We start from the raw sequence: 20,548 nt of genomic DNA, 5'->3' as shown, positions 1-20,548 counted from the left end.
ATGCACATGCTGTATGAGTTTAACAGGTGGACTGTCAAGACAGTTTGTTTAAACTGCAGCTCTCTGTTTAGAGTTTGTACTTTCTTGGTCATGCAAAATGAAAAAGAAAAGGTGATAATAGGCTGTAAACGGAAGAGACACTGAGGTACAGCAAATATGCCAGCATTTTATGAATCAAATATTATATACAGTAAATATGCCTGATGTTGACCTGGACACATCCTTATAGCCAGTGCTTTTTGCTACACCACACTTTAGGATACAGCACCACGTCTGTACTATAGATATGTGCACAATATATTATACAAATCCTTAACTATTGGAATCTAAACTACCAAAGAGCAGGGGATTAATAAAATATTTCCGATTCTCATAGCCAGACATTAACAATATCGTTTGGGGTTCAAGCATTAGAAGTGAGCTGCTAGCTATGCTCTTGCATTACTTGTCCTGCTCTGCTGTTTGCAGGAAATACAAATTAAATAAATCTAAATCAAAGCCAAACTGTCGTTAGAGTGTTTTAAAGCAGTGCCACAGCTGTCCGTGGCTCTCCTACAGACACACACGGAAAAGGGGATCCCTGTGCCTCTATTTCTCCGTCACTCTCTTCTCCATCCCGCATTCTCCCCGACCGCACAGCATATGCATTTCAGATGCTTTTTTTCCGTCCTGATGAATTGGAAAATACTTTTTTTGTTTTATTTTTTTTTTTAACAGCAGAACGTGCGTCAGTTCATTTCCAGTACCTGCTTTTTGTGCGTATCGCTCGCAGCTGATCAGAACTCAGGGCTGTGTCGGACATGCAGTAAGCAGTACGTCACAGCTGGACACCCGCCCCTCCGGGATACCAAGTAACCAATCGCCGATCTGCATACTCAGCTTCGTGGATTAATCGACCAATCAACGCGCCGTTCACACAAGAGTCTCCTCTTCAACTTCCTAGCGGGAACCAACTACCGGGGAAACTGTCTACAGGCAGCAGGAATCAGTGGTAAACACGCCTTTTACATATTTGTATCCCTCTCCGGAAAACATGTGGAAACATGCTGCGTTAAATCGTCATTTCGCAATCCTTCTAAAATGAGAAATAGACTTTTATGTCGTCATATGCAATTGATTGTTCGCGTTAGCCATAACATAAAGCTAGGTTTGCTAAGTAATGCAGGTGCAGCTGTTTTTGACAGCTGTCAGCCACCTGGCATGTTGACCACTAAAACCTCCTCTCCATGTTCAGGTAGATACATCAGCTAATCACGGGAAGATGAGACTGTCCCGAGCCGAGTACAAAGAGATAGTTAGGTGGACTGAACAACTGAGACCCACCCGCCAATGTATGAAGATGCTGAAGGAAAGATTTCCAAAGTAAGTGGTTACACAACTGAGCTCCATTAATTTTGTGAGCTTTATGAGAATTTATGATGTATAGCCCCTGCAGTCGTGTGTTTATGTGTGACGGGATGAAAAGACCAAACTGCTCTGGGTGATAATCTTAAAACAATCCTTTATATATTACCAATCAAAGTATGATGGGTTTAGATTATAGGAAAATAATGTATATCCATAGAGCAAGTTTCAGTAATTTCAGTGATATCTTCAGTCTTGCCGTCATTATAATATATTCCTGTTATGCTTTTAGTCTTCCGATATTAAATATTAATTATCCCATTTAATTCACTTGTTATGATCAGTAATTAATTCCATAAAGGTTTCTGCTCAGCAGTAGCCAATGTTTTGCCATACTGTGCCTGCGCAGCCAGAAATCGAAGAGGGAGGTTAATGGCTGTGTTTGCCTTTCTCCTTGACACTGAGGGCCCTCACTTTATTGAATGTAACATGTGTAATCCCCCAAGGCCACCAAGACACCATGGCTGATCCCGTAGAGGTCACTTACAAAGTCGCATGTATTTGGAGCTTCCTATTTCCATTGTGCCCTAATCACCAATCTAGAAGAAGGTATAAGATTCCCAAAGGGACCCCAGCACAGCTCCGCCTAACCTTTGTTCTCATCGTCAGCATTTTACAAAATATGCCATGTGTATAAAAGTGCATCTAATATCCTGTATGTTTAGGCACCAACAGTAGGGAGCCCGTCTCATTTTTACTTTGAGTTATCTTTCTTCTTTCAGTTTCCTAACATAAACTGTCTTTAACAAATAGTCCAAATGCCAAGTTTTCAAAAAGTGGTACTGGTTGATACAGTAATTAAAGGAAAACACCAGACCGTTTTCATTCCAATAATTCTGCACGATCCCTCTCCAGGAGGTGCTGGCTCTTTTGTTTAGTCTTGCTGGTTATTGTTATTATTTCGTTCACCATAACCAATCTTGGGGAGGCCCTTGCTCTTTAAAATCCCAGAGTCTCGTCACTGGGCCTGACAGACAGGCATGGCAGCAGTGTTTTCACAGCCTGTGAAATTATTCTGGTTGTCCAATCAGCTGAGCTGGACTCTGGAGGGTTAGTGATTGGACTGGCAGGAAATCAGGCTCTTAAGACATAACATATCGACTAGGCCATCCATCATCTCTTAGCATGCGCTCAGGCACGGCAGTCAGCCACCCCCGCCCCACACCCCCCTGTCCCCTCGGACTGTGTGGGAGCCCTGCCACTGCGTAAATATTGGCCAAGCTGAGGCTGGCAGGGGAGGGGTGGTGGGTTGGAGAGGGGGTTAGGGTTTGCTGTGGACAGCCTTGAACTTATAGGGTGGGCAAAAGATTGGGCAGTTTACAATAGTTAGAGATGTGAAGACATGTATCTGAATATTAAATAATTTTCTATCGCAGTAGGTGATTTCAACATGATTCAAACAATGTTGGGTGAAATTTAGATTCATATTTTGTTCAGCAATGTCGTGGTTGTGTGTATGTTAGTTTTTTCATGGCATTTGCCATATTTTTGTGGTAGAGAACATATGTTATTTGGGTTATTTAGTTATTTAAGTGATATATGGGTGTTTTTTATATGTAGTGGGTTTTCTTGTATTTAAATATATGTTTTATTTTGCTTACATCATCTGCACCGTCATTGTGTGGAAACTCATGGACCTGCATGTTAATGGTATGTAGCTGATATTATATTTTGTATGTATCACAATAATAAAATGGAAATGTGTGCATCATATTTTCTGGATTGAATAAAAGATTTTGTAAATGGTGATTACATGATAACAATAGAAGGAGTGTGCGAAGACCTGTCTGATGTTAACATATTTATGCACTGCATCATTATATAGCAACTGGATTTCGTTATTCTGTGGGACTTTTGATATTGTTATTTGTTTTGATGTTGAGCAGTAATTTTATAAATATCCTGAGAAAGATTAAATCTATGTTTTATAATTTTTGTTTATTTAATAATTGTTGATTTAGTATAAAAACATCTTGAGTTCTAACGATGTAGATTGATAGGAATAGCTATTATCCTATATCGCGGTTTTGCGTACAAAACCATTTTATAATCATTGCTTTTGATTGGCTCACAGCTTAAACTTTGAACAAAATGATTGTTACAGACCATTTAAAGGTAATTTCCACAGAGTGTCTGTCACTCTTTCAGTTGTGCTATGAGTATGGGTGGTGGGAGGAGAGAGGGAGGGTCTTATAGACAGATAGAAAGAGAGAGATTGTGATGTGGAGTCCCTCATCTGTAACGGCTGCATAACACAGATGTTGGGAGTCATCTGTCAGCCTGGCCTCTCTGGCTGGGCCCGAGCTGCTCTGGGGGGAAAAGAATTGGACACGGTGCTGTCACTTTTTACCCCCACTCACAATGGAGGGACATGCAAATATCAACCCCCATTCCTGCCCTTTCTTCCTTGCCTGCCTCTTAGCCAGCCGTGGTGTCCTTTCTTGAATCTGGACCATGGCTAGGCAACGAAGGGATGTGGGAGGGCTCATTGCAGGCTGGTGTGGGGAAAAATGTGACATCAGTCCCATCAGGTCCTTCTCTTGCCACATATTAGAATTGGAAATGATGAGCTGCTCTCTGAGGCCTTGCCTAGCTTCCCCTGGGTCTAGAGGGGACCCCAGTCCTTCCACTCTTTGTCCCTAGAGAGTGTCTGTGTAAGGAGAGCGAGGAAAAGAGGGAGGGAATTTGAGAGTCCTCCGTGTCCTTCTGTGCCATATTATGAATGAATTTGGATGTAATGATTACGCCTCCCCTACTTTAAAATGCCATTCAGCTCACACCTCATATGGCGTTCACAGTCATGAAAGTTGGATGTTGTGCAGAAAGGGGCAGATGCCTATGTTTTGGAAAATGCTTAAAAAAAAAAAAAAAAGTGTGAACCATCTCTAAACACAAGCTCTGCCTTTCTCTCTTTCTCTCTCCTACTTTTACACAATCACACAGCTCCCTGGTGAGAAGTCCCTGAACGTTTTTCGAATCGGGCTCTAATGTGCCGTTTTCATCAGCACTGAGGCGGGCTGCAATATGGTGCTGGGGCTCGCTTTGGGAATATGAATGTTGATTAAGCATGCATTCAGCCTTTTGAAATTCTGAAGAAGTGTCAGAATAATGGATGTTGAGCAAATGTCAAGCATTTGTTAATTTCTCTGTTATTTGGGGTTCATCTAGCATGATCTTTGGAAGGAAAGCGCGGGGCATGGTTGTTGTGGCATGTGCCATTGATATGGTGATTTCTTGGCTACAGACACTTTGTTTTTGATGGTAATATCCCGGGCCAGGAGAAAGCTTTGGGAGTTGCTCATTGATTATTTATTGTGGCTGTAGTGTTTATCCCTCTTTTTTTTTTTTTTTTTAACACACTGCTTAAACCTTTGGTAACAGGCACAATGCATTAACTACCAGGCTCTATATGCTTAGTTTAACTTAATATTTGATTAATTCAACAAAAAAAGCATGACACTTTTTTTTATCTCTTAATATTCCTTTATATCAGTCTGTCTTTCACAGAGCAGAGCAGAGGAACTATAAGCTAATCAGAAAAAGTTTTTGCAGATCAGAAAATATATCAGCCCAAAGTTTTCTAGCTGCAGTTGCTAGCTGCTGATTGCTTTCTCGTCTGAAAATTCCCACTCATTTTCAGGAAAAAGAAAAAGCAAAACAAAAACCATTACTTAAGTCTTCTCACATCAAAGTTTCAAAAAAGTCCATGTGCCTTAGATGGCAGTTGGATTGATTTAAAAATTAACTGTTGTCTCTGTAGAATCAACTGAGTTGCACAGTTGTAGATCACATGAAGGTAGAGTTCCACAGCTATTTTATAGCCTCGAAGTGGCAATGACATTACCCAGACTGATCTAGTTCAGAGCCTGTGGGGGCAACCCTGACGGCCCCCAGTGCACAGCCTCGCACTTCTGGCTGCTCACATTGAACAAAATACAAACTGGCAGTTTGGGGCTTAGGGGTGCAACCCTTAAAGGCTGAGAGACTGGCAAACTAATTCCACAGCTTTATGTGGTTAGATGAGCATTGAAAGGGTGAAAGGATGAATGAAGTGTAAGCAGAGAGGAGAGATGTAGAAAGAGGAGAAACTGTGCTGAGTTTACAACTTTATGTCAGGATAAGGAGTTCATGAATAATAGATGCAATCAATTACTTGATTAGGAGGCACAGGAATGACTACTTCCTCCTCATATTGTAGGGACGTTGTCCAAGCATACTCTATAGATTGTAAAGTCTTCTCGCCTCATTGGGCTAAAAACACTGAGGTAAGCAGCCCATTGCTCAAGTAAGGTGTGGCTTCGAGTGATTCCAAGGACCATTATTTTGAAGGTTAAAAACTGTGATTATTGGATCACTAGACAGAGTAAGATGTTTGAATTAGTTGTTGGAAATATTTGAAACAGGAATATAAGCTATTGCATGTATGATCGACATACTGTTTGCTTTTCTGGATGTAGCATCTGTATCGTCCGTCAATCCTGGAAGCTACACACACAAAAAAGAAATAGCATATAGTAGTGTGGTGTAGCTGGCCGGCTATGGTGGTGTTTCTTGCCTTAGGTTCTCTTTGCAAACTGGGATCAATTGCAAGAGAAGAATGAAACAAATTGTGCAGAATGGTACAAGTTCTCCAGCCACGCTTCGGGGAGTAGGCAATTGGTCAGTGTAATGTGTTTTTTTGCCAGACCAGTGGACTCTCACCACTTGACGGATAACATGAACCTCATTTTCAATTTTCTTTGAGAAGCTGCAGAAACAAGAATAATAATTACACTATAACAATGGCAACACACCATAATAATTATACCAAGTTTCGTCTTGAGGATCCGAGGCTTTCAGGAAGAATCACAATTAGGTTGGTGATTGTGGGATCTTTCCTGCTCTTTTTGTTGCCTTTTATATAACAGTTCTGACATCTCAGGCACCTCAAAAGACAGAAATTTTAAAGATTGTAATAGTGAAGGGGGCAGTGTGGGGGTAATATTATTCATCTATTAGGACAATAGTAGGCAGTGAGATACCCTGTCGTGCTTCTGCTAAAGCCATTTCTGTGCTCAATTTCCCCCAGGCTTCTTAGGTTTTCTATGCCCCTCCACAGAGAGATGGTGGATTTGGTCACTCTCAGTAAATGTAGTCAAATGCAATCAGAGTTTTACTTTTGCCAAAGAGATCTTCAGGTATATAAAAGATTTATCACCAAACTGCTTATTTGTGAGAGTTTACCTTTAAAAAGTTCCTGATGAAAGTGATAATAATAAAACATTTCTAAAGCTTTATTCAAGGCAGTTTTTACTGCTGTTTTGCAGGGAAAAAATTTTAACTAATTTGAACTGTAAACACGTGTGCTCATTGAGCAAGTATTTGTTTGAAGCTGCATGACACTGAGATTTGTGTTTGTTTCTATCTCTTGTCAAAATATATCATATTTATACATTAACACATAAAGCTACTTTTTCTACGCATTTGTTTTGCTGCTGCTGATGGTAGGCATAGCTGAGAAACAGATGTTAGCATTTTGCCTATCAGCATGTGTAATTAGCAGCATTTGCATATCCAGAGTGTTTAACCCACATTCAGCTGTTTTTCACTTTATAAAATATTGATCTATAGGAAAGTAAATGCTTAACACATTATTGTCAGCAGTCTTTTTTGAACGAACCGAGCTGAGATTAAAAATACTAAATATGTTAGATAGGTATCAGCTAATAATTATAGTGATAATAGGTATAGCCAGAATGAGATATTAAAACAAGGCGGTGATTCTGTGTAGTTTTCAAGAGTGAATCATTTCATCCATGTCAGTCTCTTCTCTAAATAGCTTCATTGCCATTAGTAAAAATATGTGCTATGCCTCAATTAGCCGTCTCCATGCCCTGAAGAGTCACACCATGCAACACTCTCTGCATGCAGATCGACCAAATGCTAAGCACTGTCACAGCATATGATGCCAATGCCATTAGCCAGGTGGCTTTCATTAGCTAAATTACAGCTATTGTTTATAATTAATTATTTGTAAATAGGAAGATTCTGAATATAATTGATAGCTTGAATTTATCCTATATCCTATTAATTAGCTGATGGGAATTTCTATGCTTTTTGGTTTTTTGTTTTTTCCCCCTCCTACAAGCTTAAACCACTGTTACGCTCTGAATGCACAAGGGGATAACGCAATTCAACACTCAAACTTGAATTTGTCAGATCAATAGCTAGTGGATAGCCTAGCTTAATAGAGCCTAAAGCGCTGACCAGACAGGCATACCAGCTCAGTGACAAAGTGAAATTCCCTAATTGTTTTTAATTTAATCTGCTGCTTTACTATTTTGGGTGCCAGTGCATATTAATGCTCTGTCTTATGTTGTAAGGAAGGGTAATTAGGTTGAGAGTGAATGATTCCCTAACCAGTCTCCTGTCTCCCAGCCTTCTGTTTCCCCATGTTCTAAATTATATCCAAGAGGGGAAATATTATTTTTTTTTTTCTTCTCACATAAAGGTCAATGTAAGGATGTGTTGAAGTCTCAAAAGACTATTTTTTTATGAAAATGGAATCTTTGTTTGCTGCAATAATTTTTAATATCTGAACCCTGGACTGAACCCAAATGGGTACGCATCACTGAATCACAAAATGCAACTAAGTAGTTTAAGTAAGTAGGACAATGATTGATGAACTCAGTTGTTTACCTGGACGCCTTGGCAGCGCAGTAAAAATTAATTAATTGCACAGATAGTTCATATCTTTCCAACCTCGTTCATTACATTATCTCTTGGATCACTCACTCATAACCAATTGACAACTGCAGTAATGTGATTTTTTTTTTTTTTTTTTTAAGGGTTGAAAATCAAACCTTGTAGTTAGGTTGTTTTGTTTTGTTTTTTTTTTTTTTTTTACTTTCAACTTTGCCATATTACATAACATAATAAAGCAGTTAGCACAGAAACTAAATCTGTTCCTGCTGTAATCATCTGCACATAAATGGATAAAGTACTAATCATTGGCTTTGTTTCTGGCTGAAAACGACAGATGGATGGATCCAGTTTTGTAATCATGTTTTTTTTATCACTGTGTTTTTATAACCAGTGAGCCAAGATTGAATTCTTCAGACGCTGGTATCATGATTTAAGGAGGTGGATATATTACAGTGAAAATGTAATGCTACTGTTCAGCAGGCAGATCAGATCCCCATTGTAACACTGCACTTGGCTCCATATTTTAGCATGAAGTGAGCATACTGTGCCCAAGAGAGCACAGGTTGGATATACATTAATGTTAAGTCAGCAATAACTTACTATTAATGTCTGTCAAATGGAAAAAGGAGCATTATACAATATGAGCCCAGTGTAAAACTTGACAGACTCCATAAAATGCAGACAACTCTTGGTTTAGATCCAGGTATCTGCACTTATCTCTTTGCATTGCTCTCAGTTCCTTTTTCAAAATCTCACAATCTTCCGTATCTCCACAAAGAAAAACAAACAAAAGTCCCCAAAGTTTTTAGGGTTGTTGAAACAGATATGTTTTTTCAGATATTAAGAGCAGTTTACGTCCCTTTAAAGTTAACAGGGTATAGATTTAGCAATTAGGCAATAATCATGCTCATTATATAGAGTAATCCATTTAAAGTCTAGCAGATGTCTGTTCCAACAGGGGGATCGTGATGGTCCCATGCCAACAATAAGCCTGTAATGTTGTTGAAATACTCAGGTGCAAGGTTGAAGTGTGGAAGACATTTTTTTCTTCTCTTAAGTGTCCACATGTTGACAGTTGACCATTTAATGGTCCACTTAATTGCAGTGGCCCCTTCGTCCCCAAGCATCATTATAAATTAATGCTGAGGTGGCAGTGTTTTTTTTTTTTCTGAAAGCCCTCCCCACCTTCACATCAAACATTTGTTCCTTCTCCTCAGTGACTGTAACTTTGTAGTTGATGAGACTCATCTGTGTGATGGGTTGAGAGCCCTTGAGAGTTTGAATATTTGAGAATTAGCTGTTCTCCAGCCGGAGCAGTAAAACTGTTTTAAATCTGGTGTCTGGATAACCCAAGATGACGTCTTTGGTGGTGTAAGTCATTAAAAAGTGCTGAACTATTCCAGTGCTTTCATGAAGATATGGTCACAGGCTGAGCCTGCAGACACAAATCATTGCTTGAGGTTCCTCCGGTTTTGTTTACATATCACATGGTTATTTCATGCTTTATAGTGATTGATGTTGAAAGCCTATGTGGACTCAATATTTCAATGTAGATTGGAAGTATTGGCTTCTTGTCAGTATTTACATACCATTCTCAGGTGACTTGTAAAGAAAAGTCCATTAAATTTAACAATCAAGTGTACTGCTCTCAGTACATGGAGACACAGCGGCACTAGAGACCATTACAGAGCAGTTTGTGTGTACATACTGTATGTATATATATATATATACACACACACACAGGGGTGGAGGTGTGAACCAGCCAGCCAATTAGAATAATTTCTGTCACCACTTGAAGTATCTTCAACTCACAGGATGATGTGGGGATTGGGGAGGGATATCGAGGGGGTTGTGAGTCCCTGTCGGAGCTGCCTGTTTTCCAGGTTTGCCTCTCTGCCAGGTGTTTGACATTGACTGGAGCTGGAGATGAATGTAGCTTATGGCAAGCCATGGAATTGACCGACTCCTGGGAGTCCCAGCTTCCTGCAGTGAAAGTTTCCATTTTCAAAGCCCATCAGTTGCAGTGGGAGGGCTCCCGAACGGCCCATATGCCAGCCCAGCAGTGGAAGTGAAGCAGGAAAACTTTCTTCTGTGTGCATTGCTACAACACTCAGGCAAACAAATGCAGACACTCATAGCAGCCATCTCCATTGAAAAAAAAAACCCAAAACAAAACCCCAACACATACCAATCTGGGGAGTGGAATTGGTGGTGAGCGCAGTGCTTCCCTCAGCAAATACACCTTAACCTTATCAGTTATGGCCATGACTGTCCTTCAGTTCCCTTCAGTGTTTCCATGTTGAATTTGGCCATGTGTTCTTTCCTTTTATTTAGGGTTATAACAGCAGAAACTGCACTTCAATTAAGAACAATTTAGTTTTCAGCAGTCTTCCAAGTGGGAAAGGGGAGAGAAGATGATAGTGTATATGAATGAGTGAAAGGGGAAAAAAAAAAAAAAAAAAAAAACAGGCTATATTTTTCTCATCTCTCATACCACACGCAACCTCCCCCTTTCTAACACCCCCATGCCATCGTGGCAGGAATCCTTTGTCAGAGGTGTTCATCTGGAACAACTTTGCCACACTTGTTTTCATGTTCTTTTAGATTACAGGGCAGCTGGCCCCAGCTTTGAAGCTCCCCCTTTCCCTTTGTCTCTGTGCAATGCACTCTGGTAATTAACTTTGTCCTTCTTTTATTTGTTCCAGTCACTCGCAGTCCACTCTTCTGAGCATCTTCTCCCTGGAGTACCAGGTTAGAAGTTTTCTTCCTTTGTGAGCCTTGACAGGTGCCTAATTGAATGATGAATGTCCCTTTATTTCTTTGTAATTGAACTGCCAGCTCTCTGATTGGTTTGGAGGATGCCCCCCCACCATATCCCCGTTTATTTCACCCCCCCATCCTCTCCCCGTAACACCACCCCTCCTCCCCACGTTCACGTTGAGAGCCCTTGCCTGCCTGAGCCTCAGTGGATGTCTGCCAAGCCTTCCCATCCATCTGTCTAATAACATCTAGCCCCTGCTTATTTGGTGGACCTGTAATAAATTATGCTAAACCATTATTATTCTGACAATAATAATTTCCCCGTGTAGTGCGGCTGCGTGTGCTAAATGTTTGCTGACTCGCACTGTCACTGCTGCTTTCCACGGCTGACAGCGGATGATGATAAATGGCCGCTGCCGCCAGTGGCAGAAGGCAGCACAGGCAGAAAATGGAGTCATTTATCATCCCCCTGACAGGTGTCAGTCACACTGCCTGTCTCTGCGGAATTACATTTTTTTGTGTGTAGTAGTTTTTAAATAAGTTGTTTTTTAACCAATGCTCTTCCTCTTTTATACCCTGTCCTCCTACCTCTCAGCAAAGATTGCAATTGAATTGCATGGAAATGTCAGGGTATGGAATGTGGAATAGGGTCATTGCTTGATGGAAAAGGGGGAAATGAATACATGGTTTAAGTGAAGGGGGTAGAGGGGGACGGGGGTTCTGAACAAGGTGGCCTTGGCACACTTTGACCCCCAGCAAACTTATTGAAATTAAATTACTGACCCAAGATCCCTCACACTTGTTTCTATACAATAGAACATGAAGGTGGAGGCAAGTCTGAACAAGGCTGGAAATATGCAATGCTTTGCTCTCCTATAACTACTGTATGAAAATCGTCCATGTCTGTAGTTTTTGTTGCTTTATCATTATTATTATAGTTTTTATTATTACTCATATAACATCTGTGATCTTTGTGACAGAAACGAATTAAAAGAACAATCTCAAGACACCATGCACCGGATGTTATTGAGAGCCACTATCAAAGGTATTACAGTACTCTGTGTTGTATTTCTATTCTTCTCCCTTCTATTTACTATACTATGTTTATCTTCGTTTTGTCTTGATCACTGTTTTGTTTTGGGGGGTTTTTTTTGTTGTTTTTTTTGAGTCTCCCACTCTTCTATGTCCTCTTTGTCTGTGCAAGGGACTTGCCAAAGTCACATGAGATTAGGTGGGCCACCATGACAGATATAATCTCCTCCAAACAAATCACCACCCTCAGGATTCATTCCAGACCTCCACTTGCACCTGCTAAACTAAAGCTCTGTTCTCCATGTCAAAGTGAATGAAAAATAAATAAATAACCAGCCATTAGGCATTTGCCTTGCACAAGCTTAAGATGGGACGATTATCTGTAATTCAATGAATATGGATATATAAAAAAAAAAGAAAAAAAGGAAAACAGACTGTGGGGGGGGGGGGGGGGGGTTCTTTGCATATTGCAATTAGCCTTTATCTAGCTTATTAGGCCATTGTTCAGGGGAAAACAAGTCTGGATAATGCACTTCTAATCCAGTTACAACAGCAAAACCTCAGAGATGATCTGGCTAAGATCTGAGGGGAGCTGCAGTTTTAGCTGGCGAGGGAAAAAAGGCTTCTTTTGGCGGCAGGGGTTAACTAACTATCATATGCTTGTCTGGCTTCAAGGAAATTTGAAGCCCTTCAAGCAGTGCTTTTTTAACCGCACCAAGCCTGCCATATGCCACCTAGGGCAAAGTCATCAGGGACATTAGCATGTCTTGGCTAGCCTGGTCTAGTCCCCTCTACCCTTCTGTCTGCCTTTGTGGGCCATGTGTTTTTTCACTGCTGTTGTTGTTCTTTGTTATAATGAAGGTATCTAAGTGAAGCCAAGGCACATCCCACTGCTCCTGTTCTGCTGGAGTTGGCCAATGAGGTAATAGCATAACCTTTTTTTTATATGCCATTTTTATAAACCTTTAAAAAGAAAAAACGTTCCTCATTGATCCCTACTTATTTCTATAAATTGATAGATAGAAGGCTGCAGTTTTGGGATTTTTTTTTCTCCCATCGTCTGTTAGTCATTATCAAAATTGGTAAAATAGTCTGCTTCATTATCAATTATTTGATGTAATTAGCTCTCACCTCCATTAAGCAGATGTGAAAATACTTTTTTGTGTTTTATTATGTAATTTTCCAAATTGCCGTTCAGGCAGAGTTGCTGCAAACTGCCGACAGGTGAGGAGAGGGTCATTGGTTAATGCCTCTCTTCATCACTTCATCAATTGTTTATTTTTAATGGTCAGTGTGCAACTTGCACTAGGTATACTAGCTATTGTGAGTATACATATGATTATATGTGAACTTAATCTAAGATAATAAGTACTATGAACTTCAAATAGTAACTATTGGGTGTTTGTGCACGTGTAAAATAGCCTGATACTTTATGCATTTAAATTATTCACATGACCAAGTTTCTGCATTTCGCATTAATGAAAAATCTACTCAGGGCTAACTAGAGTCAGTAAATTATCATTTCCATTAGTGTCGTGCCCAATAATCAATCAACAGTTCTTACTCAGTGGAGACGAATTAGCTGAATTGCTATAAAATTGATCAAATATATTTTATATTATCACTGGATTTTACATAATGACTAAAATTCTTGCATTTTTAATTTATGTGTCATTTGAATACATTGTTTCTCTTTTACTTTTCCGCTAATTCTGAATGTTAGAATGGGCTGTGTAACCTTTTTAAAACATTTAAATGTACATTAAAATTTTTATTGGTGTGTACGACAGCAGGGAGATTTGAGGCTTTCTTCTTCTAAAATAAGACTCGTTCATATGCATCAGTGGCACCTCAAAGCTCACTGCCATTATTCATTCTCCATTTAATTGACACATGATTTTTTTTTCTCCAAAGGGTTAAATTCAGCTCAGAGATAACTGTCTATGAACCATTTAACTGTCATTTTAATATGCTACTTAACATTTAAACCAAGCACCCATGGTCTCCCAGATCGCTAATTGATGTAGTTTCATCCCTTTATGAGATAATATATCTCCAACAGAGGAAAATGATTAACAATGATGAAAACTATTCATAGATTTCCCTTTTTTGCCCCCAGACAAAATCCATAAATGAGGTTTTCAAGCTCAACATTTGCTGTTTTGTGTTTGCTTTAAACATTTTTTTTATTTAAAGGTTATTTAAATATACAGGTGCAGTTTTGCTGTATTTGGATAATAAAACCAGAGTTTTACTAAACACTAATTATTTTCAACAGAGCTCAGTGACTCTTAGTCACATGTTAAACTCATGAAGTGCTGCAGTCTGACTTAAGAATGGAGATGGACTCATGATTAATATGAAAATTAGGGAGACCCAAGTGCCTGAACTAATCAGGTGGTCCTTATTCAGCCTGGGCCAGCATTGGTAATGTTGCCATTTTTCATGTGTCAGCCGATGCAGGGTACCAGGAATCTGATGGTCTCCTATTTTCCAAAGGTGTGAATGGAGAGCAGGCCAATGAGCACAAAGTGGAAGGGACTGAAAAAAGAAAAGACAGGGAGAAAAAATGTGGAGCCATAGGGAGAGCAAAGAGTTAGCTGCAAGCTACAAAGTCTGAAATGTTTTCTGAAGTCTTAATGAAGCTATAAGCTCACCCCTTAATTATTATAGACATGTTTGGCCTTTTTTTTTTTTTATAAGCTTCTTAGTGCAATATTATGGAGATGTTAACAAATACTACTACGGGTAAAAAGACATTGTTTAGACAGACACTTCTCTGCTCCCAGTTTTACCAAGAGGCATCAGAGAAGAGATGAAACACAACATTCTCACTACAGGCTATGGGCAAATTCACTTTTGGTCTCCAATTATGCTAACAAGAGAAGAAAATGATCTTTGCGTGTACGTTGTGTTTCATAACAAGCTGGCTGGGAATGGCAAAGTCTTCAAGCAATTAATTCCCTCCTTACTGAAGATGCTGCAAAATTTACTGTAATAGTGAATGACTCAGTGTGTCTTTGCAGCATGTATATTGTTATATTCTAAGGGTCAAATGCAAAGCTAAGATTAATTTTGCTCCAATTTCACTTCTAAAATTTGCTGTTTATCTTTAAAGTTTGTAAATGCTTCCATACAGTTTATGGTTTCTGCTCATAAATTAATTGTCATATAATGTTGCACTTAAAATAGCTTTTTAATGAATGGGAAGACATTGTGACAGGAATGTGGTCAGGTATACAACTTCAGTGATTAGAGTTCCCTTACCTGTCAGGGCTTCTCCCTGAACTCAAACCAAAAACACTGCACACCTCTGAAGGTGTCGTTGTGTTCAAAGAGTGTTGCAGCCATAGGTGCTATTCTTCCCATTAAGGACTGCATTCCTACAGTCCCTCCGGTATGTCCTGTTGCTTCTTGCAGTTTTGCCATGGTGATGATTCTATGATTAAAGCTTCTCCATTGTCTCTAGCCTGGGCATGGTGGGTGCTGCTTTTTTTCATATACAAGATGAGAGACTACAGTCTTCCGTTTGACAGAGTTAAAGGCACTTCAGCTTGGCTGCATAATAAGCGATCTCTTGTTGCTGTGGGAAAGGTTATTGCAAAGCAAGGCTTTCAAAGACCAATTTGCCAGGGATTGTCAAAAGTTGGGTCAAGGTTTGAAAATGTAATAATATCATTACAATCATTATCTATGTGACATCAGCCAAAGTTAGACTGGCTGTAATTTTAGTGCCATATTCTTTGGCTCTTTTTAAATATGTCAGCACTTCGAGCTAGATACGTGAGATTTAGTCTAATGGTGTGTAAATGGTGCCGCTCTCCAGAGAGGAATAACAATTCCACTACAGCTATGTTTTGAAGCTGTATTAAGTCCCCATTGATGCTATACCCTGTTTTTTATTAAGGCTAATTTTCTTTTTCTTTTTGTTTTTGTTTTGTTTTGTTTCTTTTTTTTGTTTTCAATGTATGTAAAGGTGGATCTGTCTCCTGCACTGATGGCTCGTATCATCCTGGACAGGTTTCTTCAGGACCTGGAGGGTGGAATGCGTGAGTAACACTTTCCCATTTCCCCACTTTGTGCTTTCTATCATCCCACCATCAGTCTTAATTGTAGCACTTTGTCTTTTGAATCTCTTTCTGTTTGAGCCCCAATTCCAGTTCTTGCTGCTGTATTTTCAGCCTGTCCAAGCCTAATGAGAGACAGACCACATTTAGTAGTTGCTGCATCCCAGGGCACATGACTGGCAATTAAGCAGTGGGAGGACCACCCACCTCTCAACTGCAGTGTGGATCAATGCTAGCTCACCTCATCAGTGTTATTTATAACGCTCTGGATTTCTCCCCTCACCCTCCTTCATCTCCCAATGCATCCATCTACTTCTTACCTTCTTCCCTCATCCCCTTCTCTTCCTCTGTCCCTACTGGGCTGTGCTGAGGAAATTGACTGGAGGAGAAGTGTGGCAGAAAAAGCAAACAATTTCTAGATACTGTTGATGGACAGGCTGTGCCAGAACAAAATTCCAGATGCAAATATTTTTGTTAAACTTGTCAAGACAATGTCCAGAAATTGTTTCCTTTCTGATTTGCAGGTTTTTTCTGTCATAGCCGGAAATTTATTAAATAAAATTTGGCACTCAAATTGCCATATTTTCAGTTGCACCTTTCTACATGTGATTCTTGTTAATTCCCTTTTTTCATTCTGTTTTTCCTGTATGGATTCCCAATATAAAACAGTGATGGTTCCCTATCATTTCAATAGGTATATCCTGAGTATTGGATGTGTGTGTCTGTGCAGTAGTCACTGCTTTGAGAGTGAATCGCATGATGTCAAAAAGACGTGCTTCCAATTTAATCAAGAAAGAGATTAAAGTGGATGTGTGTTATTTTCAACTTCGCCATAGCACAGCCATTTGTCAAAGTCAAAGATGTGATTGCTTTGGACCCACCGTTATCCACTGCCAGTCAAAATACTAGTCTGAGCAGCTTGTAGAACAGGGCATCCATCCAGGAGAAGCATTCTGTCTCAGATAATAGCACACTGTGTCCCCAACATCTCCATACAGTGAAAACATGCTTTATTATTGCTCTGAATAGATTTGTAGCAGATGAAACTTCCTGGATGATTGTTGTTTAATTTCAAAACAGTGTTGTAACCATGCAGCATCCCCGCGTTTGCAGGCTAGTGAGTAATGTCGTGATCCTCGTTCTTGTTGTAGAAAGTGATTTCACAGACTCTTAATGGCTTTTACAGGATAATCTGAGATTTGTATCAATCCAACTGCGGACACATACTGTGACAAAACCCCTCAATTTAGATCAGATTAAAATTCACTTAAATTTTACTCTGGTAAAATGGTTTGGATGTGACCAGCTATAAGAATATGAAATATTCTCAGATGAAGATGTCATTATACTCTACTCTTCCTATGTTGCCAGCTGTAAAGTCACTGGCTATGAGGGTGACTTCTGTTTTGAAAGAGCTTCACTGCAATCTCCCCATGACCTGCTTGGCCTTTGCAAATGAATTGCCGTGCACATAGGCTGCACGGTCAGATCGTCCAATCTCCCAGTGTGTATATTAGACTCCATTAATGTGTTTCCATTATGAAACAATGCAAGGATAATTGTCTTTGCTGGCAATTAGCTAACAGGTTGGTTCAGTGCTATTGGCAGGCATATCCGTCATGCCTCCCCTACCAGCTCCAGAGTGTACTCCAGTGTGCATATGTTCGTATTTGTGTGTTTTTTGTCAGACTCCTGGGGGAGGGAAGGCAGGCACAAAGCAAAGATCAATAGACTTCTATATAAGGGACATTACCCCCAACTGGGTGAGTGGCTTGACTTTGCCCAGCACCATCGTTTTTTTATTCCCCTTCTTTCTCCCTTTGCATTTAAGAGACACAGGAATGGGGCCTTTGGGACTGTGGAATATATGTACAATCACTAGTGCTGGATCAATACAGAGTTTTAAATTGTTTTCTGTCCCTTCCTTGTTTTGTTTTGCTCGCTTGTTGTAGCGTGCCCCCCACCCCCCCAAACTCCCCTCCCTCCCTTCCAGTAGATTCGCACACCACCACCGCCACCACACCTCTACATGACAAAACCAACAACAAGCTGCCTCCCCCTCTCCTTGCAGCAAAAGTATTGGCGAGAGCATCAGTCAAGCAGAATGAAAGACTATCTGGTGGCGCTTGTAAATAAATCAATACATTCAAAGCAGTTTTATCACATATTGAATATAATATCAACATCCATAATGTTCCTTGTCTCTTGAAAACAAACCGGGTAGTAGAGGAGGAAAGGTCATGTGCCCTTTTTTTATATACACTACTTACTGTATATATATATATATATATAGAGTTTAAATATTCTGTCATTGTCAGTATAAATTATAAATCACTGACCCAACGGCCAAGTGATAAATACATAACAAAATAATTTCTTTGACTTAAAATTAAAGTTTATGGACATAATAATTTCATCTAAATTTATGTAATATCTCTTTTAAAGTATATGTGATGATAAAAAAAATCACTTTAATTGAAACTCTCATTACCATTTTAAGTGATTTGATTCAAAATTATATATGGGGGAAAAACCTTTGCATTTAAAAAGGCTGTAACAAGCAATGGTTTGTTTTTTCTTTTTGTTGCTGATTTTTACTGATGATCTCAACAAATTACTTTTAAATGATTGTTTAAAATTAAACTTATGACAATGAAATGCAATTTAGCCAGCAACCAAGATAATTGCTAAATTGATAAAAAGTGATGTACTTGGTTTACTCAAAAAAAAAAATCTTGTTAAATATTTTGGTTGCCACAAATGATATTTGATAGCGGAAGGTATCATAAAATGGATTAAAGCTGCGCCACATGTACACACGATGTGCCCTACAGTTCTGTAAATGGCAAAATTACATTGTAAAAAACAAGTTGTCATTCCATCTCCACCTATGAGAAGTCACTAACAGGGACATTGGGGGAGCTCCTGCTCTTCCTTTTCCCCTTCCTGCTATCTCTTCATCTTTTTCTCTATTCCTCCTTTGACAGGAGTTGATGTGCCTCTAGATTTAGACATACTTTTTTGAGGAGGCAATTTTGCTAGCTATTTGACCTTTTCCATTTTCCCAAGGCCCAGCTCCAGATTAGATTGCTGCTCCATGTTTTGTAACTATGTGATTCGACCGCCTTTAAGATTTATTGTCACATTCCTTTACAGAAGCCTTGTACGCAAGGTTATAAATGTCCCGCGTTTGATGTTAACGCTGTGAGAATGTTAGTGTCTTCTATGATCCTGTGGTTCTTTGACAGAATTCATAATGGCTTCAGTGTTTTGCAGATCAGAAGTGTTGATAACTGATATTGTATTACGTTCTATCCAGTTAAAACTTAGTATCCGCTATGATTGTTATGGTTCCTCCTCTCTTGTCTTCAAGTGTTCCTCTTCTCACACCCTCACCTCTCCACTGTGATGGAGCTGGTGTATATAGGCAGCCTTTTTCTCAAATAATGAGAACAGGGGCTGTTCATTAGCAAGAAGGGAGGGAGTGAGGAGGCAAGGAGGCATGAGTGTTACTGTGCAGTTCTGTATGCATGCAAGGGGTGGGTGCAAGGGAGGTAAGCAGAAGCATAGCACTTCACTTGACAAGTATACTAATTACTCCTTTTCAGCAGAGAAGCTCCAGTCAGCCTCTGCCACACTCTAATGGCCTGACCTAGGAAGACTCTCCTCATACCAGTGCCTCCCCAGATCTACTATTACTACAGCTACACGTACACACACACACACACACACACAGAGAAATGTAGAGTCTCATCTCACCACTATCAGGGAGAATCAGGTGCAAGCAGATCAGTTCTGCCCCAGTAACCTCTTCAGGGACTGGGCTCCTTCTGCAGAGGAGATACCACCTCATATCATCAACTAGCACGCACACACCAGCACAGATATCTTTTAAAAAAAAAAAAAAAAAAAAGAAACACATTTTTTCCCCTATTCCTCTCGTCTCCCACTCTCTGTTTCCCATCTTCAGTTTTTTTTTTTTTTTTTCAATACGGGAGGATAAATTTAAAAGGAGTAAATTGGAAAATCAAATGAGGGCTTTAGGCAGCCGCAGAGATTTGCAGAGCTGTCGGCCAGTGTCGGAGAGCCTCATCCATCATGTCCCACAAGTAGTCAATTCCTCTAGTATCTGTAAATGTTTTCAGATATTAGCCAATTTATATGCTCCGAGATTCATCATGGAAAATCAGCTTTAGCGGCGCACATTATCAGGACCTGTCTCTCCCTTGCTCCATGAAGTTTGATGAACGAGTGCCCCTCCACAGCTCAATGGCTTGTGCATGGGGAGTGTGGGTGGAAGGGGGACATATAGAGGAAATGGGTAGCAGCCCCCACCCGGTGAAAAAAAGTGGGTTTTTTAATTAATAAACAAACTTGCAGAGGAGCTCATCAGTGTCAGGGGCAATAACAATCGTCATCCGTTACTGTTTATTATGGTCCTCCCTCAACAAATGTTGCTATTTAATGAGGTTTCTCTACATTTTTTTTTTTTTTTTGTGTGTTTGAGATAATGACTTTTTCACCCTGCCCAAGAAAGGAAGAGAAGTTACAAATTACACAAGTAAGCAATGAAAAATCAAGCCAAGGTTATGTTGCTGTTA

At 39.8% G+C, this 20,548-nt stretch overlaps 1 protein-coding gene across 1 annotated transcript in view; it reads left to right on the top strand.

Annotated features, from left to right (window-relative positions):
• Nucleotides 1-966: 966 nt before the first annotated feature.
• cdin1 (CDAN1 interacting nuclease 1) overlaps nucleotides 967-20,548 on the top strand; it is a 52,629-nt gene continuing 33,047 nt past the window's right edge. The window contains exons 1-6 of the mRNA XM_029494126.1: nucleotides 967-991; nucleotides 1,235-1,362; nucleotides 10,794-10,839; nucleotides 11,829-11,893; nucleotides 12,742-12,802; nucleotides 15,857-15,929. Coding sequence (XP_029349986.1) covers nucleotides 1,262-1,362; nucleotides 10,794-10,839; nucleotides 11,829-11,893; nucleotides 12,742-12,802; nucleotides 15,857-15,929 — 346 coding nt within the window. The 5' untranslated portion in view covers nucleotides 967-991; nucleotides 1,235-1,261. The remainder of the gene's footprint in view (nucleotides 992-1,234; nucleotides 1,363-10,793; nucleotides 10,840-11,828; nucleotides 11,894-12,741; nucleotides 12,803-15,856; nucleotides 15,930-20,548) is intronic.

The sequence above is a fragment of the Echeneis naucrates genome, chromosome 22 (assembly GCF_900963305.1).
Source record: "Echeneis naucrates chromosome 22, fEcheNa1.1, whole genome shotgun sequence".
NCBI classification, from domain to species: domain Eukaryota; kingdom Metazoa; phylum Chordata; class Actinopteri; order Carangiformes; family Echeneidae; genus Echeneis; species Echeneis naucrates.
This window is presented reverse-complemented; position numbering and strand designations above follow the sequence as displayed.